General features: G+C 36.7%; 2 protein-coding genes across 2 annotated transcripts in view; one reads left to right on the forward strand and one right to left on the reverse strand.

The window, feature by feature from the left end:
• The window catches only part of afg1lb (AFG1 like ATPase b), a 36,857-nt gene extending 35,788 nt beyond the window's left edge, over positions 1-1,069 (reverse strand). The window contains exon 1 of the mRNA XM_048207003.1: positions 926-1,069. Within this exon, the coding sequence (XP_048062960.1) occupies positions 926-1,034 (109 nt within the window). The 5' untranslated portion in view covers positions 1,035-1,069. The remainder of the gene's footprint in view (positions 1-925) is intronic.
• Positions 1,070-1,444: 375 nt separating this feature from the next.
• Positions 1,445-22,093, forward strand: snx3 (sorting nexin 3). The gene is made up of 4 exons (XM_048207005.1): positions 1,445-1,745; positions 17,300-17,395; positions 17,703-17,827; positions 21,275-22,093. Exons 1-4 carry the CDS (start codon positions 1,584-1,586, stop codon positions 21,378-21,380), a joined length of 489 nt encoding a protein of 162 aa, XP_048062962.1. The 5' UTR covers positions 1,445-1,583; the 3' UTR covers positions 21,381-22,093.
• The last annotated feature ends 1,723 nt before the right edge of the window (positions 22,094-23,816 follow it).

The following is a 23,816-nucleotide window of genomic DNA, read 5'->3' on the forward strand; positions in this document are numbered from 1 at the left end:
ACTAACAGTCTTTGGTTTCTCAGTCGACAAAAAGATCCTCTTTAGCACCTTTAAAAGCTTCAACAATTGATTGCCAATAAAGTTTAGAATACAATGACCAACCAATTAGAACCCAGTTTAGGTCAGATAGCTGCTAATGGTGGATATTTTGAGGAATCGAAAATTTGTTTTTTTTCTATGTATAAACTGTTTATGTAAAATATGTTGTTTTCATAGTTTGTGTTGTCCCTTATCAGTGCAAAATTATCACAAATTAACAAGGATTCATGCCAATATTGTCCAAAACCCCACTTTTCTAGGGTGTTTCCAAACTTTTGGAGGGTTCTGGGAGTGTTTTAAAATATATAAAAAAATGCCATTTTATAATATATATCAAATATGAATTATAATAAAACAAACACAAAATGCTTAATCAAAAAAGTCATACTGCCATAGAAAGGCGTTATTCGTTGCATAATTTACAAGTTTGTACGATATGGGACATTTAAACTTTAAAGAGTTAAAATTTGGGAAAATTTCAAGAAATGTGTTCTTACGTACAAAATATGTATACTGTACAATAAAAAGTTAGCAATCAATTCAACAGCGTGGTAATAATATTTAAAGTAATAACCATATTATTATTATTATTATAAAAGTAATAACCAAACTGCAGAACAATATTTATCGCAAATTAATAATTGTTCAACGTGGCTATTACTTTTAAATAATAATAATATATTTTTTATTATTACTATTATTGTTGTTGTTGTTGATATTATTGTCATTATTATACAAGTATATAACGCCATATAACAAATAACAGTTTACTATATACATACATAACTTGACCGGTCGTTACCTAAAAAATTATGACGTAATGACTTGCCGGTGTTTTCACGTGTTATCAGCACTGACCATATGACAGGAGAATGTTTGTGCTCACCTCTATCAGTCTTCAACACCTCACACCAAAATCCTTTCGACAAACTTGTCTTTTTTAATATTAATCTTAAAACACATCGCGTTGTCCACCGCGACGCGTATGCCGCCATGTTGGTTCAAAACGTAATAACTTTATTGAGCTCCCTGCACTGACACCTTGATATCCCGTTAAGGTGAACAATACTTCTTCTGTCGGGTTTATTTAAGTCACATCAGAAATCTGTAATGCAACAAGCACGTTACATTACATAAGAAATATATCTTTATAAATATAAATTACTTAGACGCCATCAAAATCATAACTTATGCATGAATAAATGCAAGATATTACCCTGCAGAAGGTTATAAATATTAATTTAGAACCTATACCATAATTTAACATTAAAAAGTGCACTGCACATGCTTTAATAACACTTATCAAATCACAACTCAGAATGACTGAATAAACGCTCGGCATTACTCTACAGAAGGTTATAAATAGTCATTTGAAACATTTTCAACTTCACATATGTACAGTAACGCTATGACAGCTTTTGTCCAATCAAAGCTCAGGGATATTGACACGTGACCGTGTTGGTATGTCACATGTCAGCTGTTCCTCAGCTGATCGGAAGTGCAATCGATAGCTGCTTGTTTGCTCAAACCTGTAACGGGAAGCGATGGCTGAGGCCATAGCAGATACGAGAAGGCTGTATACTAAACCACAAAACCTGAACGATGCGTATGGGCCACCGAGTAATTTTCTAGAGATTGATGTTGCCAACCCCGAGACGGTTGGCGTCGGTCGGAACAGGTTTACGACATATGAGATCAGACTGAAGGTGAGCAGCCAATGCTGGCCTGATAAGACCATCACACACTGATCTTACTGATGCTTAAATACACTCTTAATACGTTTAAAAGGAGATCACAGTGTACTTCATGTCAGATAATAATACCACGACTTCTGTGCGTCCAGCTATAACTTTGTAGAGCTTGATGGCTTGCTAATATATTTCTATGACAACGTAACTGTTTTCGTCTTTATTTTGATTTTGATTTAGCAAACAAATAAATCAGTGTGCATATCTCTGGTTAGGTGCTCGGAATAGTTCACTCAGAAATGAAAACTGTCTTCATTTACACACCCTCATGTTTAGCAAACCCATATAACTTTCTTTCTACTGTGGAACACAAAAGGAAATGTACCTGAGACTGTCATTCAGTTCACTTTCATTGTATAGTAATCAGATCCATTGGAAGTGACAGGTGACTGACTTAACATTTTGCCTAACATCTCTTTTCTTTTGTGTTCATTAAGAAGAATTAAAATCATACAGTTTTGGAACAACATCATCAAAAAAAGGAGTAGTAAATGATGTCAGATTTTTCAGGGTTTTTTTGGTGAACTGTCCCTTTAAATATTCTTTTTGACACTGACCTCAATACCTTTGCAAGCCTGACTCTGTAATGATCAACTAGCTTGTGTTGTACAGTGGAGTACTTAGTTTAGTAAGGATGTCTACAAATATCATGAGAATAAGCAGAGTTTTGAGAGTTTCAAGCAGTTAGATCTCAAGTGTGACCACGCCCCTTTGTGCAAGGCCAAGATAATGGTGCTTATAATGACAATGATGAACCTGGTTAACGTTAAAGTACTGCGCACATCTTCTTTACCAAGTGAAACCTTTCAGTGTGCTTGTTAAAATGCATTCTTTGTTTATTTGTTTTTCCCTTGTTCATGTCTGTGCATGCACCCAACTTAAACAGAACTGATTTCTTGATGATAAAATTCATCTGAATTCGCTGAGTAGATTCAGTTTATTGCAGAATTTCCCACTCTTAGACACGTCATTCCTAAGCTTGCCGATATTTGTGCTGACAAAAAGCTTACAATCATGATTTGTTGGCCAAATTATTTGGAATGTTAGAGGAAGTTTAGAACCGTGAGAGAGAGGCATGTCATCTGTTTTGCATTTCTTAGCGTGTGTGCTGTTTGTCATGGAATGGACCTTACGACAGATAAATGACTGACACCCCAAATAGCATACAAACCTATTTTTTTTTTGACTAATCTCCAACATTATGGTAAAAAGGTGTAGTTTTGTTAGGGCAACCCTACCCCCCTACCCCCCCAAACCCCCCACCCCCCAACCACAACCCCCTGGAACACTGTGGGTTTACTTTACTGTTGCTTTACATCAGCCAATGTGTTATTAAAGGAAATAAATAGAAACATTTGCTAATTTAGTTGTTATAGCACAAAATGTAAAATATTAAAAGAGTGGTAAGTTGGCCCCCTACCCCCAAGCCACCAGATAAACTTTTACAGAATGTATAAATGACTTTTGATATATTTCTTAATAATATATATATATATATATATATATATATATATATATATATATATATATATATATATATATTATTAAGTGTCATTAATGTAAAATACTAAATCAGCTATTCTGTTTAAAATGTTACACAATTTAGTTGAAAAAGCAGAATCCCAGTAAAAGAGATTCATCTGAAAGGTAAAGTTATTCTATGACTTGCATATGAATATTAACATATTTAATTGAAGATATGTCATAATTGCAATACTATGAATGCAAATTTAATATTTCGCTTAATTAACATTTTAGGTTTTTATGAGAGCAAAGAGGTCTGAAATTTACATTCAAAAATGCGATTCATTTCGAAGAAGAAGAAGAATGACTGAGCAATTACTATAGGGTCCTCATGCCATCGGTGCTCGGGCCCTAAAAATAACCTTCTGGGAAACAAAAACTAACGTTCTGGAAATGTTATAATAACATTATAAGAACATTGGATTAACGTTAGAATAACGTTATACAAACCAAAAACTAATGTTCTAGGAACGTTAGAATAATGTTATATAAACCAAAAACGAACGTTCAGGGAATGTTAGAATAATGTTCTTGGAACGTTAGATTAACGTTAGAATAACGTTCTGGGAATGTTAGATTAATGTTAGAATAACGTTATACAAACCAAAAACTAATGTTCTAGGAACGTTAGAATAATGTTATATAAACCAAAAACGAACGTTCAGGGAATGTTAGAATAATGTTCTTGGAACGTTAGATTAACGTTAGAATAATGTTCTGGGAACCAAAAACGAATATTCTGGGAACGTTAGATTAACGTTAGAATAACATTCTGGGAACATTAGATTAACGTTAGAATAACGTTCTTAGTACCAAAAACTAACATTCTGGGAATGTTAAATTAACTTTAGATTAAAGTTAGAATAATGTTCTGGGAACGTTAGATTAACGTTAGAATAATGTTCTGGAGTCTTACAATAGGCCTCTTCCACCGGATGCAGAACTTGCTATCTTTGGTTTTTCATAGCGCACCTTCTGCCTCCCTGGGACAATACAGCAGTCTCTAACCCTGGGTATGATTGTGGCTAAGAGACTTGTGCTGAAGAACCTGTATGTGAAATTAGGCAAATAACAAACTGAAACAACTAAATAGTTATTATTCACACATAATATCCAAAAAAAAAACATTAACAGTCTCTGTTGCTATTGACTGTAATTGGGCATCTAAAAAAAAAAAGTGTTTTACTTGTAAAACAGTAAAATCGAAAATTCATGGATAACAACAATTATATTGTAGCATTAGAAATACTGCTGTGACTAAAGAGCTTACAAATACTGGTGGATTAACCATTACAGAAACATGAAATTATTTTAGTAAGCACCAATACTGATAGTTTAGGACAGTTGTGGCACAAACCTTACACCGTACACCTTACAGCTGTGGCACCGTGGCAGAGGTCTAATAAATTTAAGGACTGTATAGTGAATATAGTGTAAATCTCTACATTAAAAATTAAGATGGTAATAAAGATAATAAAGAAAAACAAACACAAACTCAGTGTTAACCAACAGACAAGATAAATGTTCTGCAGGAACACACACATTCACTCTGGACACAATCACCTCTTACCCTCATTTCTTTGTCCCGTAAATAGGCCATAAGAAACGTCTTCTATTTAGATTCAATTACATGTTGTTATCCCTTTACAGTTACTACTCTCATTAAATATTTGAATGACATGTTGACTTCAAATTTAACTTTGAACAACAGATATTTCAGCAAAATGAATATTTTTGCGCTGAATATCCCTCTGCCGCATTCCGTCTATCTGACGCAGGTGCACGTGAAGGTCGGTAAAGTTTGAAGTTTAACGCAGACTGTCAGGACAAACATTTATGCAAAATAAATGTTCGCGTGAATTTGTAACATTTACAGACAAGGATATTGCCATAGAATTAACGTTTTGCGCTGAGGACTCACATGCATCTAGCAAAGCTCCTGACAGGGCAAACCATTACACTAATGCATTAGCTTGAAGCTTAAAATGAAGAATTCTCATGTTTTGGGCAGCTTGGATCACGTACCTTTCCTGCAGCAGCTCATTCTGCTTCCTTCACTATTTTAATGCATTTTTGTCCATAGAAATGCGTTATTCAGTGCCGTAATTTGACGCGACTGGCAGGAGTTTTCTGTGCACGGTTGGCAGACCCAACTAATCGATAATGACAATAGTTGTCGATGATTTTCATTATTATTATCGATTTTATCGAATAGTTGTTGCAGCCCTACAGAGGTGTTTACAAATCCACTCAACAGCGCTCAAAGCATCACATTTTTAAACTTTCAGTACCAACTTGGTACCGAAGTCAGTACTTTTGACAAATCTATAATACAGTATGGTGAAATTTTCTAAAAATAGGAACAGTTGATTTAACTTTGACCTTTGTTAATTTTACACTTTCGTAATTTATTTTCTCCATTAAATACAAAGACTACATACATGCGGCCAGAGTTAACTTAATAAAAAACACATTTTACACCTGGAGATGCAAACAAATTTTTCCAAATTTTTTTCAGTGTCAGATTTAATGCCATGTTGACTGTCCGGGTTCTTCTGTTACTGTAATTTTTTGTTACTGCAACAGCTTTGTTGCTGGAAATTGTTGTCATTGTGTGAACGTCCCTTTTGTAACATTTGACCTTGGTGTAGGTGTGTGGCCTAGTTAGGGCTGGTGTCTAGAAGTCATCTTAGTAGTTAAAGATTTGAGTTGGTAAACAAAAGGTTGCACTGACTGTTGTGCACTTGAGCAAGGCACAAGCTGTCCCTGCAGCTTAACATTGTGACATTGCATGAAAGTGGTGGAGAAAAATGTCTCATTTGTGTGTTGGTCTAGAATTCTATTCTTGATACATTTGTAAAAATACTTCCCGAAGTCCTCTTACCTTCAGAAGTTTTGACGAAATGTTCATCAGGCTCAGGTATTGTTGTTGAAACTCTTCCCATCTAAATCACTTTTTTTCTTCCCAAAATAGCCTAAATTCTCCTTGCTATACTTTTAAATATGAAGGAGGCGGAGGCGGAGGCGAAGACAAGACATTGTCACATCCCCTTGCTGTCCTAAGCAGTCATTTTCCACAACTGATAAGTTGTGACAGGTGCTGTTGTGTCTGCTAATAGGCCACTGTCTTCCCAGCTTTCCTATAGTATTTTTAGCTTTCTCCTACCTACAGAGTGAGCCACCGCCTGCCATTAGCCCAAATCTAAAGCTACTGTACTTGATTAGCGTATAATAATTAGCATATGCGTGTAATCAGTATTATTGTGTGTCTCTGAGTCGGCGGTGACCCTGCTTTGCATAAGGGAACACCCCACACATCCCTCTCACGCTATCGCTCTGTCGCTCTAGCCCTCAAGACCGAGAGAAAGAGCGGAGCTGTCAACTTTTGATTTGCTTCTGAAGTAGTCCAATCGCAACAATGAGACGAGATAAAGAGATTCTGTTTGTATTTGTCATAGTAACACTGCCTGTGTTGATTACATGCTTTTGTGTGCCAAGGGCACTATCTTTCTTTTAGGCTCTTTCGCACCATCCATGCATGCTTTCTCTCTTTTGCTTGGTGGCCAACCATTATCCTTTCCATCGTCATATCCCGCATCCCATAGATGATCCTGGCATGGTAAGTGAGAGAAAGAAGCCAAGCCATATTTGTGTGTGTGTCTTGGAGAAGAAACGAGAAGCTTCTTAATCCCTTCTTTTAGAGTGGAACGTGTGAATGACTATGGGGGTGCAGACCTAGTCTTAACCCCCTGCCAAACCCACCCCCCCACTGGATGGCACAAAATGTGCCCCCCCCCACCCCATATCTCTTCCTCAGTTCAGTTAGTGAAGGATTCTTAAATTTCCGTTGTCTTTTGTTCATCTGTAACATAAAGGTAAAATGTATTCCCTTCATGCCATTTTAAACTTTTATTTTCTCTTTGATTACAACTTTTCTTTCTTCCATCGAATGCAAAAGGTGAATATTTGTAATCAACATAATGAATCAGGACTGAAGTTCCACGATGACAAAAAAAAAGCATCATAAAAGTTATTCATATTCCAAGTTTTATGGAGTCATATGATAGCTTTGTGTGAGGAACAGACCAATATTGAAGTCATTACTCAATGAAAATCTTGAACATAGATTTGTGGGCATATCTTGCCGATTTGGTGGCATATTTTTAATCAGATGAATCAATTTAGTCCACAATACCAAAACTGAATGATTTGTTTGTGACCGCACTGACTCAGTGATCCAGTTGCAGAAATTAACTTTTGTCTGTTGCTCACACAGAGCTATCACTGGGTTAACTTAAAACACAAAGCATTTTTTAATTTTCTCAACTTGAATAAACTACTTTTCTAACTTTAAAGAAACTGGTTCTCACAGTTGTATGTCCCTGAAGTCCACTAAACTCAAAACTTCTTAGCAGTAATTGATGTTTAATTGAATAAACCTTACCAAATGCACACTGATCACACTAATGGAGACTTAAAGAAATAATAAAACCTCATCAAAAACATTAAATAGCCTACCTTCACCATCAAACTTGACATACATTGTCACAATTTAAAATAGTTACTCATTACTAAATTACTTGAGTTGACTTTACTTACCCTTATTTTTGCATTTTCTTCTAGTGTATATAACAAAATAGAAATCGGATTTCTATTACAGTGTATCATATGACTTCAGAAGACATGAAAATGTAGCACATGAGTTGCATGGACCACTTTTATGATTCTTTGATGGTGCTTTTGCATTCTCTTTGAAGCCTGAAAGCCTCAGTCCCCATTCATTGTAATTGTATGGGAAAGTGAGGGCAGTACAATACTTCAGAATCTGTCCTTTTGTGTTTTGCTAAAGAAAGAAAGTCAAACGGGATTGGAACAACATTAGGGTGAGTAAATGACAGAATTTTCATTTTTGGGTGAACTATATCTTTAAGTTCTGTTCTCTGCCTAATTTCCCAGTGTGTCAAGTATTTCTTTTTGCTCATGAGAAGTGCAATTATTGAGTTGATTTTATATATTTTTGTGCTTTGTATAGTTTGTCTAGAAATGAAGGTCATGAGACCAAAACATTGTGACCAATAAAGATTTTTTGATACTTTTGTAAGCATTGATAGTGTGCGGGACTTTCTTTTGTTTTTGCTTTTGCTGCGTTATCTCATAATATGAAGAAAGTAACTTTGGTACCTTAAGCAACTGAATATTGACAGCCTCTAATCTTTCACTTTATGCATTATGCAACTTTGTAACTGTGACGCATTCTTGGAATAGGTCAGTTTTATTGGGTTTGTCACACACAGTTAGAGCTCAGATTCACATGACAGCAGAACATAAGCAGGATAATGACTTGCTGTATATAAGTTCTGTTTGTTGGCTTCAGTTCATGTAGGTTCTTATCAGATCTATATTGTGTTTACAGTGCTAAAGTTGAGTGACGCTGACTGCATGAAAACCATCAGAGGGAGGACTTTGGGATTCAACGTTGTTTACAGACAGGAGAATCCTCAGCCCCCCTTCTGCGTTTTTGTATACAACACTCTTTCCCTATCCATCTTTCACTCCCTTTCTCCCTTCTTCACCTCCTCCTCATCCCCCTTCAATTCTTTTTTCCAATTTCCAAAAAGCCCTCTCTCTCGCTCTCCCTTTCTGCCATTACTAAAAATGGCTTGCTTGCCTGGTTGTCAGCCCCAGTCAAGTGTAATCCAAAGTCTACAGCATCCTCCCCGACAACTATTTTAATGGTAATGGGCAGCATATTGTATCAAGGCTACCATATCCTACTTGAGATGACAGTATCAAAAGTGGGAGTTGATGCTATGGGAACAAAGACAGGGGGCAGCTTTTTGCCAGAGTGAGGGTGTTGGGGTGGTGGGTGAGTGTGTTTGCGTATGTGTGTGTGAGAGAGAGCAACTTGTGTGTAGAACATGGAGGGGGATGATGGTGGTGGGGCGCGAGTGCTCTCATTGTCCCTCTGTCCTCTTCTCTTTGGAGCTATGATGCGATGAGATGGCATTGTGCTTCCATTTTTGCTACTTTTATTTTGAAAAAGAGAGAGCAGGGCGGAGAGATGAAATGCTCGCTCTTAAACTTGACTTGATCCGACTCGCTAAAAGCTAATGCATAGCCAGCACAGAGCCCTTACGCTGGGTGAGGTGACCTCTCTAGGCTGTTTTTTCCACTGCCCTCTCTCTCCTCCTAATGAGGCTACACCATTGTCCCCAGCACACACATGCATCTAAAAAAGAGGAGAGAGACCGGGATTCTGCCATCTCCTCATATCGGCATAAGCCATGTGGAAGCTTTTAACAGTGCAGAAGAGTGACTAAAAGAAAGAGCGCTTTTAGTGCACCTTTCACACAATTGGCTATTTTTGGGTGTTGTGCATAAAATGCACCTAGTCTGTATCTCCCTCTGTCTCGCTCACTCTCTCTCCGACTTTTTCTTACTCGGGCAGTCTGTCCCGTTCTTTACAGGTTCTTGTTTTCATTTTGACATTTTTAGGTTGTTTTTTAACCTAGTTTGTTTGGAGCATTTAGAGAAGATGATTTTTTGATATCCTTGAGCGTACCTGTTGAATCTTGAGGACAGAATCTGTGAGTCAACGTAGCTCTGGTAAATGAACACAATTCTGACCAACGAAAGAAATGTTTGTGCACATACTAATTAAAAAACATATATATATATATATATATATATATATATATATATATATATATATATATATATATATATATATATATATATATATATATATATATATATATATATATATATATATACACACATTCATTCATTCATTAAAAAATTTGTGGTCGTAGGATATCTTAATTTTTTCTATTTTAATTTCTATATTCATATAAGTGTAATTTATTCCTTTGATGGCAAAACTGAATTTTCAACGTTACTCCAGTCTTCAGTGTCACATGATCTTTCAAAAATCATTCTAATAGGCTGATTTGGTGCTCAAGAAACATTTCTTGTCACTGTTAAAACGGCTATTTTTGTGGAAACCATGGTCAATTTTTTCAGAAATCTTTGAATAGAAAGTATATTTACAGCATTTATTTGAAATACAAATCTTTTGTGACATTTATATATGTCTTTACTGTCACTTTTGATCAATTTAATTACTTTTAAAACAATAAAAAAAAATCCCAAACTTTTGAACAGCGGCATATTTAAAATCTATCATTATATCATAGTGCTTGCTGTGACCTAACAAGATATGTTAAGTTTCCAGCGACAAGCTTTTTGCCTTGTCACACTGAATGTCTAGATGCTGCATTACGCGACATAATTGTAGCCAATCAGAACATATTTAATGTTTAATACAGTTATGTTGAGCAGGATTTTGGACCAATGAGGTATGAGTCTAAACAAATAGAAACCAAGCGATCAACAAAATGTTGATTTGTCATTCGCAGCTGTCAAAAAGCTTTTATTGCATGATGCATTACCACAGCGCTCTTGGTTTTGCCACAGCTTTATAATGGGAAGGCTTTGGTTTCAAGTCCTGTTAGTGGCCAACTAGAGATAATTAAAAAGCCGACATCATTAAATATCTCGTGGAGCTTACAGAATTAACATAAAAATCACCCAAGAGAACATAGCTGACCATCAGAGAGTCTCTAAGCATTTGATCGTCTTGTCTAACACTGAGTCTCATTACCTGCCAGTTTAATCATGTCATACCGTTCCCCTCTTTCCAGTACGCTCACAGGTATTGATGGACCTCTTGAAAAGCCCCGTCTTAGCCGCAGTGCAAGGCTGCTGTCTTAATGAATTGGGCTGTTTTCATCTGCTCATTGAGTGTTTGATGTGTAAGGGCTTCCGTCTGTGTGGTTAACTTTGGTTGCCACGGTAATCAGGCCCTTTGTTGGGCTGTTTTGTTTGCTTGTCTCAGGTTTGATTGAGATCATTAGCAGTGAGGGGAGGACAGTCAAACTCTTTGGAGTTTACATCTGCAGCTGTATACAGTGTGACGTACCCCTCCTTTCTCTTTGCACACGCACACACAAATACAACACTGCTCTCGTCACACCATTTTTGTTGAAGTGTAATTAGTGGTGCTTGCAAGCGTCACTATTACTATTGCTCATACTTGGTGAGGGATTTGAACAAACCTCTAACCTTAAGTAGTAAACTATAGCATGCAACTGTTCCTGTGGTGTTTGCACTAGGGACACAATTGATGTGTTAATCATGCAGCTTGTTGTGTAATATTACTTTCGTGTTTGGTCAGACTTGGAATTTTAAGCAATTTAAAATAAATGTTTTGTATTTTATTGTATAGAATGTATTCCTGTGATGGCAAAGCTGAATTTTCAGCAGCTGGTACTCCAGTATTTACCTGAGGTTTGGAGCCAAATTACAGGAAGAGGAAAATGAGTTTAGAAAGATGGCAGCATTATTATTTTATTTCTACACAGAGATTGGTAGATCTATTAGTTAAATATTTTAGCATTGTTGTAGAGTTGTAAAATGTATCAGTACAAAAAAAAAAGCAAGAAAGTTGACAGTGCCAGCATTTTTGCAGTACCAGTAGTATAGACCGGTATATTCAGTACCCGCTCATAGATGCTCATGTTTGTTTGAGCGCTTTCTGAGCATTAAAAGTTTCTGTTTACAGCGTGTTTTTACAAGCGTTGAGCATTGTAGCCCATCACAATCGTATCTGTTGAGCATGTGAACGCAATGGCCTATCAGTGGTGCTAGTCTGTAAGTTAAAGGATTAGTCCACTTTTAAATACACTTTTCCTGATAAATTTACTCACCCCCATGTCATCCAAGATGTTCATGTCTTTCTTTCGTCAGTCGAAAAGAAATGAAGGTTTTTGAGGAAAACATTCCAGGATTATTCTCCTTACAGTGGATTTCAATGGCTACCAACAGGTTGAAGGTCAAAATTACAGTTTCAGTGCAGCTTCAAGGGCTTTAAACGATACCAGATGAGTAATAAGGGTCTTATCTAGCGAATCGATCGGTCATTTTTGAAAAAAATACAACCGTTTATGCTTTATAAACAAAATATCGCCTTGAACGTACTTTCCGCTTCCGCATTCTTCATAACGCTTACGCTGAATGTCCTACGTCTTCCCTATTCAAGTTAGGGAAAAAAACGAAACTGGCGCCGCTTTCGTTCCGTAAGACGAATAGGGAAGGCGTAGAACATTCAGCGTAAGCGTTATGAAGAATGCGGAAGCGGAAAGTACGTTCAAGGCGATATTTTGTTTATAAAGCATAAACGGTTGTATTTTTTTCGAAAATGACAGATCGATTCGCTAGAGAAGACCCTTATTTCTCATCTGGGATCGTTCAAAGCCCTTGAAGCTGCACTGAAACTGTAATTTTGACCTTCAATCTGTTGGTAGCCATTGAAATGCACTGTAAGGAGAAAAATCCTGGAATGTTTTCCTCAAAAATTCTTTTCGAATGACGAAAGGAAGACATGAACATCTTGGATGACATGGGGTGAGTAAATTTATCAGGAAAAGTGTATTTAAAAGTGGACTAATCCTTTAAGGCCTTTGCACACTGAGTCCGAAATTTTCGTATGCGTTTTTTCATATTCGTGATCCTAATTCGTCACGCACAGAGACCTTGAGTCCGATATGCGTATTAATGAATCCGTTGCGAAAAAATTCGCAAAACAGCACAAAATGGAGTCTTCAAGCAGTGAGCATGATTTAGTTGTCCTCTCTTCTAAAAAAGAGAAAAAGAAAGAGGAAATATTGGGTCCATCCAATCCCGAGATTGCATAGAGAGGAAGGAGAGTTCCACCTCATCAAGGAGCTGCGTGATTATCCCAAGTGTTTGAAAGTTTACTTCAGGATGTCAGTTTGATGCTTTGCTAGTGATACTGGCACAATCTGACTTTATATTCTGTCTCTTTGTATTGCACATTTTGTTTGTCATGCAGTGCTGCTGTTTTGTGCTGTAGACGACGGTGGATCAACTTGTCAGATGGCATTCAGGATTTTGGCGTTTGCTTGTACGGTGGCTCTGAATTGCCAAAACGTCTCTCAAAATGCGTGCCACGGATGCGAAAATCGAACCTGATCCGAATAATGTTATGACGGACGAAAGTTTCGGATGCAGTGTGTAAACCTGATTGACACAACGTGAGGTCGTATTATTTTTTTTAACGTGCGAAAGTTTCGGACGTGAATTTCGGACTAAAGGCCTTTGCACACTTGAGTCCGAAATTTTTGCATGCGTTTTTTCGTATTCGCAATCCTAAAAAATCGTCACGCACAGAGACCTTGCACACTGAGTCCGATGCGTATTAATGAATGCGTTGCGAAAAAAAATCGCAAAACAATACAAAATGAAGTCTTCAAGCAGTGAGCACGATTAGTTGTCTCCTCTGTTCTTAAAAATAGAAAAAGAAAGAGGAAATATTGGGTCCATTCAATCCCGAGATTGCATAGAGAGAAAGGAGAGTTCACCTCATCAAGGAGCTGTGGGATTATCCGAGCGTTTCAAAGATAACTTCAGGATGTCAGTGGCTCTGTTTGATGCTTTACTACTGGCACAATCTGTCTTTATATTCTGTATCTTTGTATTCCGCACGTTGTTTGTCATTCAGTGCTGCTGTTTTGTGCTGTAGACGACGTGGATCAACTTGTCAGATGGCATTCTGGATTTTTGCGTTTGCGTACGGTGGCTCTGAATTGTCAAAACGTCTCTCAAAATGCGTGCCACAGATTCGAAAAACGCAGAAAATCGAGCCTGATCCGAATATTTTTTTGACGGAGGAAAGTTTCGGAGGCAGTGTGCAAACGTGATTGACATAACGTGAGGTCGAATTTATTTTTTAACGTGCGAAAATTTCGCATGTGAATTTGCAATGACCTTCAGTGTGCAAAGACCTTTAATCAGAATCTGCTTAACTGCTAAAAATGCACACGGTTTTGTTTTGTTCAATGCAAGCCACCCACTCACTTTTATTATAACCAACAAAGTGTAAACCCAATGTAAATAAGAGATTTATTGTACAGTTGAGACAGTTTTATTATAACGGGAGTTTTCACAAGAGTGCAGAATTCAGTGAGCTTGCATGTTAGAGATTGACAGCCGTAGTGATTATAAAGGGAGGGCTCTTCTCTTGTTTTCTGTTTATTACCCATTCACAATCTGAATGTTTAGTTTTTCATGCTGCTAAGTACATGGCAAAGTTTCTTGATTAACAAAATGCGCAATTGAAACTGCGAAGATTGACAGTGATAACCAACAGACGAGACAAAATGGGACAATTTTCTAAGTTCTTAATTCAACAATTTTTGCTCTGGTACCGAAATATGTACAGAGAACCGCATAATTTTACCAGTATTGATTTTTGCATAAAGTTTGCATGTCTGTAACTCAAGAGGTATTAAATATATCTTAAAATCCATTTAGATGTTGGTTCTTACTAAATCTTTCTTTTGGAGTCTTAGTTTTTAAGGCCCAATATGGTTTAGTTCCAGAGATGTGGGGATGTCAATGTGGCTCCATGACTAAATTGTTAAATTTTGGTCAAAAACAAAATGTGAGTTACTTTGCATACAAATACTGTTGAAACTAGAAATGTGTCTTTTTTTTTTTTTTTTAAGGTGAGTAGAGTAAGGGGAATAGATGACTAGAAGTTTGGGTTTTTTTTCTTGTTAACACAAGACTGAAGCTGAAGAGTGAAATAAGAAACAAAACCTGACCTATTGACACCTTTCATTCCTTATCGTGTGTGTGTGTGTGTGTGTGTGTGTGTGTGTGTGTGTGTGTGTGTGTGTTTTAAGAAGTTTTCAAGATAAATGGGCTTTCATCCTTGGCCTAAGAACTAATCCTGTTCAATAACTAACTAACTCTTCCTCCAATGTGACCGCACAGCACATAATAGTCCTGAAACCATGACATTATTGTCATGAGTGTGTGTATTAAATTACCTGTTACCACGATCAATTGACATGGGGATTAACTTCTTTAGACCTGCTTACTTAGTGGAACCTAAACCCAGTGGTCCAGCCATTCACACAGTATTAGCAAGTACCTCAGCAAGGTTGCTACTAAACGCTTCCTCAGCACTGCAGTTAGCCTGATCTCATAGCCGTTGAGTTAATCCCCATCTCATATGACCGCGTGGGTTGAAGGAACGTCTAAGGGTTATGAAAAATTCAAATTGAGAAATGATACCATGAGTGGTGTGAGGAGGTTACTGCAAATAAAACTAAAACCTAAATGAAAAGATTGGAAGGTATATACACTTAAAAGGATAGTTCACCCAAAAATTAAAATTCTGCCATTTGCTCACCCTCATGTCATTGCAAAATAGTATGATTTATTTTTTTATTTTTTTGCGTAACACAAAAAAATATTTTAAAGAATGTTTCCAACTGTTTTTGTCCATTATACCCCATTGACTTTCATTGTATGGTTAAACTTTTTAAAATATATGTTTTTGTTTAGTCATACAGATTTGGTATACTATGAGGGTGAGTAAATGATGATAGAATTTTTATTTTGCGGTAAACTATCCCTTTAAGCTGTGATGATAATTGATCGAAAATACAGTAAAAACAGTAATATTGTGAAATGTAATATGTAATTTATTAAGGATGCGCCGATCTTTTTTTTTGGCCGATACCGATTTTAACAAACAATTATTGTCCGATACTGTAATAACTTTTGTCGTTGACATAGATTACTGTTTTGGTAGCAAAGTTCAAAAACACATGCATTAAGTTATGCTAGCTAGTTTATTGCTGCATCATCAAATCATTTTCATTGAACATGGATTGGATCCATTTAACATTCAACAGGCCAACATAAATACACGGATCCAATATACTGATACACACGTTTTATTTACGTTCTCGTAAGCCATAACTGACTTTGTTTACAAGGATAAATGCGTCAAGATGGGCATTTTGATACAATTTTGTGTGAATTTATCAGTTTCGTGAAAGAAACGAAAGAGAACTCAATTCAGTATTCACACATGGCTTTCTAGGTGCACATAATATGTAATAGTAGTATGTAATATGTTACAAATTATTAACTCATATCAGACTCCTGTCATATATCACTTGTCTAAAAAAGTGATTTTATTCTGCATGGTTCGGGTCACGACCAGCTGAATACAACTAATTTTATGTTACTAACTTCTTTATTAATGGCCACTTTAGCTTCCTTAACAATTTACTGTTGACTTACTTCTAACACCATGACATAAACAAAAAAATGTATGAGCACACCGTCAGTGAAACATTGTTTAATGAGACTAGAAGAAAAATGAATATTGGTCAGATTGATAGAGGGGGGAACCAACAGAGATGGATAAAGATTGAAAGAATAGAGATGGGGAAAGCTGAAGTGGTGGGTATTTCATCAATGTTTCTCATTGAATGGAGAGATCTACGCTTTCTGAAGGGACCCTCTCAAGGCTAAAAACATGACTTGGAGCAGCTGAAGGGATGGAGGGAGAGTAAGCGATGGAAAGAGGAATGGTCTTGGGGTAACCGAGGATCGATGAGCATTTCAACTCTTCCTGTCCAATTAGGGCCCACATGAGACTTGGACCCTAAAGCACACATTCATTTATTCGTTTAACTTACTGTCTCCTCCACCATGTATTCATCTGTTTTGAGTCTGTGTCGAGCAAATCAGCCCGTGTAGGAGTATTGATCTGTACTTTTATTCCCGTCTGTGTTTGTTACTTGTGCTGCCTTTTGCCTCTTCAGCTTCTCCTTGAATGCTGTCATCAGGCTGTTCTTTTATTTTATAAACATCTGCCTCTCCAGTGACCATGTATTAGTGTCTATGTGGGCCTTTTTGTGGACTTTGCCTATTTATTTAATGCTTTAATACTTTAATACTGAACTTGGTTTCATTGATGAGTTGATGCTTTTCAGCTACAATGCGAGTCTTATCACGGTTTTCAAACTACTAAAAGATATGGGTCTTTTTTTGAGATGGATGTGATGTTTCTGATGTTGTTTGTCCATTCTTGTTCTCCACAGACAAACCTCCCCATATTCAAGCTGAAGGAGTCACGTGTCCGGAGGAGATACAGCGACTTTGAGTGGCTGAGAGGAGAGCTGGAGAGGGAAAGCAAGGTGAAGGATGGATGTGTGAAATAGTTGTGTTGATTTGGTTGGAACATCGCACGAATATTCAGACTGAGGCATTTTATCATCCTTCCCTTCTACTGCATAATGTCCAACTTGTTGTAAGGGTCCAGTTCAACTAGATACATTTAAGAAGTAAAGTGTTTTTTTTTTTTTTTTCTTTTTTTTTTTTTTCTGTCATTGGAATGGAAAGTATTCTGTAGTTCAGTTAATGACGTTTGAAGTGATTGGAAGAGACCTATGATTGCATTTTGAGATGTATGTAATGTGAATGAAGTGCTTGTATTTCAAACAGGTGGTAGTTCCTCCTCTTCCTGGAAAGGCTCTGATCAGGCAGCTCCCATTCCGTGGGGATGATGGTATATTTGACGACTCTTTTATCGAGGAACGGCGGCAGGGTCTAGAACAATTCCTCAACAAGTGAGTCTAAAGGTCAACCTGACAACTTTACCAGAAACATGAATCTTTGGGTTTACTTTCACATTCAGTCGAACCATACGAGTAGGAAAAGTCAATTCATCTTAATCGTTATACATCAAAATTAACTTCAAATTTAACAGTTTTAACAGTTTCTTCTATCAAAATTGACTTGCATTGCATTTCAGGTATACATTTTATCAGTTCATGCATTCCTTTGCAATCAAACTCATGACTTTGCGCCATGCTATACTGTTCGAGGTACAGAAAAATTACCGTATTGCATCTTTATGGCCAACATGCTAAATTACATCTCCACTAATATTAAAGGGATAGTTCACCCAAAAATGAAAATTCTGTCAGTAATTACTCACCCTCATGTTGATACAACCATGTAAGTCTTTCTTTCATCTTCGGATCACAAATTAATATTTTTGTGATTAAATATGAGCGGTGGAATACTCCTCCATTGGCTTTAAGGGGGCCCAAACTTGTCTGTCCAGAAAGTCAGTGAAGAAAATGTTTAAATAGTCCATGCCACTACAGTGGCTCAACCGTACGTTTCTCAAGCGACGATAATACTTTTCGTGCGAAAAAAACAAACAAAAGAACGACTTTATTCAACTATTCATTTTCTCTCTTGTAGGCCTCTGACGTTAGTTCACGAGAGCTCCATGACGCATGCGCGAGAACTAAACTGACGACGGTCTTCTTCTACTACTACTTGTTACTGGCTGCTCACTCCTTAGGAGTATTACCGCCACCTAGTGTTCAAGATGAAGTGCTGGCATAGCCGGAAGCGCTAAACTTTGTTTACAAGCAGGTGAACGCGCGCACTGTATGTAAGCTATTGAATTCGACATTGATCGTGCTTTTGGTCTCGCTCTAAGTAATTGTTTACAATGGTTAGAAAGTGTGCATTTCCTGGATGTCCGAATCGTAAAAAACTAACGAGTAAACGTAAAGGTGCCTTAACATTGCCACAAAATGAACGGCTTACCTTTCACCGTTTCCCATCAAATGATCGTGAGCGACTGAATCTATGGCTGCTGGCTGGGATGTTAATTTACCGATTAATTTCATCAAGCACATGAAGTTGTGCAGTGAACATTTTTCTCCAGACGACTTCAAATCAGTTCAACAAAAAAGATTACTGAAATCAACAGCTGTGCCCAACTTGTTTATACAGACCAACAAGGTAAGTGGAAGCAGTATGTGGTAATTGTTAAAGTCATGATACATATGTTATGATATGTTCACCTGGTTGTAAACAAAGTTTAGCGTTTCCGGCTATGCCAGCACTTCATCTTGAACACTAGGTGGTGGTAATACTCCTAAGGAGTGAGCAGCCAGTAACAAGTAGTAGTAGAAGAAGACCGTCGTCAGTTTAGTTCTCGCGCATGCGTCATGGAGCTCTCGTGAACTAACGTCAGAGGCCTACAAGAGAGAAAATGAATAGTTGAATAAAGTCGTTCTTTTGTTTGTTTGTTTTTTCGCACGAAAAGTATTATCGTCGCTTGAGAAACGTACGGTTGAGCCACTGTAGTGGCATGGACTATTTAAACATTTTCTTCACTGACTTTCTGGACGGACAAGTTTGGGCCCCCTTAAAGCCAATGGAGGAGTATTCCACCGCTCATATTTAATCACAAAAATATTAATTTGTGATCCGAAGATGAAAGAAAGACTTACATGGTTGTATCAACATGAGGGTGAGTAATTACTGACAGAATTTTCATTTTTGGGTGAACTATCCCTTTAACAACCTATAAAGCTGAAATATGAGCAAAATGTCAAAAAATGTTTTTATCCTATTAGTCTTTTATTCAAAATGTTCACAAAAATCTAATCTTTAAATGGAGTAAAATTCTAGAAAAAAGTGACTTGAAATAAGTTAAATTTTTAAATGCAACAAGTGTGACACAATCACTGGCACTACTACAAATACTTATAAAAATGTAACCTATATTCTTTCATTCGAAATATTCACAAAAATCGAATGTTTAAATGGTGTGAGCCTTCAAAGAAATATAGCCATGCAGGAAAAAAAAGTTGTGGCACACAAAAAAAGATAATTATGAAGAAAGAAAAATGCAATTAATTTAAATTAAATGTTATAAACAGTGAATAAACAGTGAAGACATTTTTCCACAGCCTATTTTGCACGTATTTAAGGTTAGTGCTATTATTAATGGAGGACACTGTGTTTACGTACCCATGATGCACTGTGGGAATGAAGTCATTTAATCAGAAATAAAGATATTTATCCTTGCAATTTTTCGTTCTCAAGTGTATTTGAGTTAATGTTGATATGACAAGATTTACAAAGTCCTCTACCGCGCGTACTTCCTCTTCTTTTGGCCTCGGCACATCTGAACTGTTTTTATAAAGAAGAGTGAAGCAGTTATCATGATAACGTAACACAATAGTTTTCCCTCTTTCCGTTAATTTTGAGTTTTTAGGTTAAGGTACTTCAGTAAAAGTGAAAAACATACACTTGCCAGCCTTTGTGTCATCCGATGTCTTCCCTCACACTTTTTTTTCCTTCTCATAATTACCTACAGAATGATCGAAACTGATGAGAGGCCACAAGTGCACCAGCTTTACTTTTTACATTTGTTTTATTTTTGATGTGTAATTTATGATAATTGCGAGTGAAATTACAGGCGTGCATACCTTTTCCCTACAAGATGTTGTGTGCACTCCTGCTTATTTTTGATCCGAGGTGCCGTTCCCCCGCCGACTGAGACAATAAAAGTTACAGTTCGATTGTAATTATTTGCTGTGATTGCAGACTTTGCCATTATCTTTGTTTCATGTGCAAATGTGCCAGCTCTACCTGTTTGAATTTTAATACGAGACGAACAGCTGTAAATTAGGTTTGAAGAAAGAAAGGATATGGAGGTAATTAAGATGGGTTTTTTTCTTTAACCAAAAATTCCTGAATTAAATATCATTGTTCAGTACTAATAGCACCTGGGGAAGGGGGAAGCATGCCCATCATACTTCTCGACTATGTGTGAGTGGATCTGTACAGCGTGTCTTTATATTGCCTCTCTCAAACCTGAAAATGATTCTCCATCATCTTGACTTGTAACATCGTGAGCATCGTGTAATTTTAGAGGTGTGAGGGTCCTTTTTTATTCCATTGGAAGCTGAATGGTAAAATAATGAGTTTAATTAGCATGATGGCTCATTCTACTTTTTAAAAAATATGCGTAATTAAATTTCGATATTATCGCTGTGAAATTCAAGTTGGATGATTTATGATCTAAAGAAGAATGCTGCGAAATGTCACAGCCTCCTAATAATATCTAAGACTTGCATCTTGATTGGGGTCAAAGTTGTTTCCGCCTCCTCTCTCTCTCTCTTTTTTTCTGCTTTACAATGTGCATCCTTGCATAATATTTTTATGATGGCTAATGTGCGTTTTGTGGTCTGATTTTCCAGAGTGGCTGGTCATCCATTGGCCCAAAATGAGCGCTGCCTGCACATGTTCCTACAGGACGAGTCAGTGGATAAAAACTACACCCCTTCAAAAATTAGACAAGCCTGAACCGGTCTGGACTCTATACACACACACACACACACACACACACACACACACACACACACACACAAAAACATGGCCCACAAGCAATAAGCTTTGAATCATTCTTAACTGGAAAAGAATCTTAGCATGAACCATAGGGCGTCAAAAACATTTACCTGCGCAGAACAACAAGACGACAAATGATTGAAAACGTACTAGAATTAGTCACTTTTCCAACAGTACTGTTTTGATCTGTCCTTATAGTTTCGGTCTCTCTGATTTATAAATTGTTTACCAATTTAAGTCCTATCCAACACATTCTTGTTTATAATTAATTGTGGTTAACAATTATTTATGGTAGTTTTGTCTGAGAGCACCACTAACTTTGATATTTGTAGTACAAGATCAAACAAAACAAACCAAATAACTACATCACAATTATGCAAGCACAATATTACACACATTGCCATCCCTGTGTTATTGCTACTGCCTTCTTATGTTGCTTTTAATGCTGAAGAACACGTACAGAAGCTTACCATGCAGGATGCGCTTAATTGGGAACCTCCTTGATCGTGTGCTGTGTGTCCCACTTAGCTGCAGACAAGCCTGTTTTTACTGTGCAATGGTGTTACACAGAAACACACAGAGTTCTGCCTACATTGCATGTTTCCAGATTTGTATACTGCTGTGCCATTGTTTTGTTTATGAGAATTTTCCAATAAAACGGATCAAACACACGCACATATGATGTGGTTTGAAAAACGAAAGCCTCACGGTTTGGTTCAGAGAAAATATTTTTTAAGAGATGATCCTAGTATTAGAGTGGTTGTAGATTCATTAATTCTGCCTTAAAAGGTTTTTCTTTTTGAACGTCCGGAGTTTGTATAAAGTGAGTGAGATGCATATATATTTTGATTAGTGTTCTGTTAGACTCAATGAATAATCTCAGATCCATTTAAATCATATAAAATCCTATTTGCAACATCTATAGGATAGTTTTTTTTGGTCACACTTTAGATTAGGGTCCAATTCTTACTATTAATTATGACTTTTGCCTCAATATACTCCTAATTACTGCTTAATAATAGTTAGTAAGGTTAAGTTTAGATATTGGGTAAGATTAAGCGATGTAGAATACGGTCATGCAGAATAAGGCATTAATATGTGCTTTATAAGTACTAATAAACAGCCAATATCCTAGTAATATGCATGCTAATAAGCAACTAGTTAATAGTGAGAATTGGAGCCTAAACTAAAGTGTTACCGACTTTTTTTTTCCTTCTCATAAAGAGCATCCTCAGATATGTGGAGGACAAGGTGATAAAAGTATTAGTATTCTGTGTGCAGGAATTGTTAAAATGACCATGTTTTCTCATCTTGGCCTTACACTGTGAAATTAATTACGCCATTTATTGTTCATTTACACAGCACATTGAGACTTTTTGAGCATTATACACAAAACAGTATTAAAAGATGCGTAGATTTGTTTAGTTACCGCACATTTATTATTTGCTAGATGCTTTATTCAAGTGAATTATAATTTCATGTAGTTTCCAAGATAACTACTTGAAGGCGATTCATCTTACTGATAAACAAATGCTTCTAAATCAGAATCGATTTAGTCAAAGATATTTTCATTGATCTTCTAAGAAAGACTGATGCAGGTGGCTGGGAAAAGGAGAAGATAGTTTATTCATGAATGGTTACTCAGACTGGAGAAAGGAATGGCAGGTCATAGGGTCTTGGATGCTCAGATACAGACAAGAAATCTTTATCTTAAAGAACACAGGCAACATGTTGTGAAGGTCAAATCCTCCTCAAATGACCCTAAGAAAAGAGTAAAAGGAACTTTTTTCCCTTTTAGGACTGATAGGGCTTGGCTTGTGAATTATTAACTATATATTATTTAACTATATATAAGCCGTGGTTTACAGTTAATTTAGAACGGCGAAGGACCGTTGTTAGGCACAATGATAAAATTTACAAACTGTAATGTAATGCTGCATTATGACCAAAACTGGTTCTTCAAATAAGGGTCATTTGTTTTGTGTGGGTACTTGTAGCATGTTTACTAAAAACAGGACAAAAATGACCTGAACACAAGGGTTAAACACTGCACTTCTACTTTTTAAAACTATATATGTGTATGTAACTATATAACAGATAAAGGATATAAAGCTGATTGTACATTGTTGGGAAACAGGTGTGTTTTTGTATTGTTTGTAATTGCTGTACAAATTACAGGCCTACATTCAACCTTTTGCTTGTGAGTCTAACATTGTCTCATCCTGTGGGTATTAATTGTTTGTTATTCTGTTTCCAGCATGGATTGTGCCTAAATTACTTTTGATGGAATGCAAATGTTGTCACGAGTCAACAATGCTGTATTAAGGTAAAGAGAAGGGCACAGCCGCTTGGCTCATGCAACCTTGGAGTTCACTCCACGTCAGAGCAGACCAT

The sequence above is a fragment of the Megalobrama amblycephala genome, linkage group LG11, assembly GCF_018812025.1.
Source record: "Megalobrama amblycephala isolate DHTTF-2021 linkage group LG11, ASM1881202v1, whole genome shotgun sequence".
Classification (NCBI taxonomy): Eukaryota; Metazoa; Chordata; class Actinopteri; order Cypriniformes; family Xenocyprididae; genus Megalobrama; species Megalobrama amblycephala.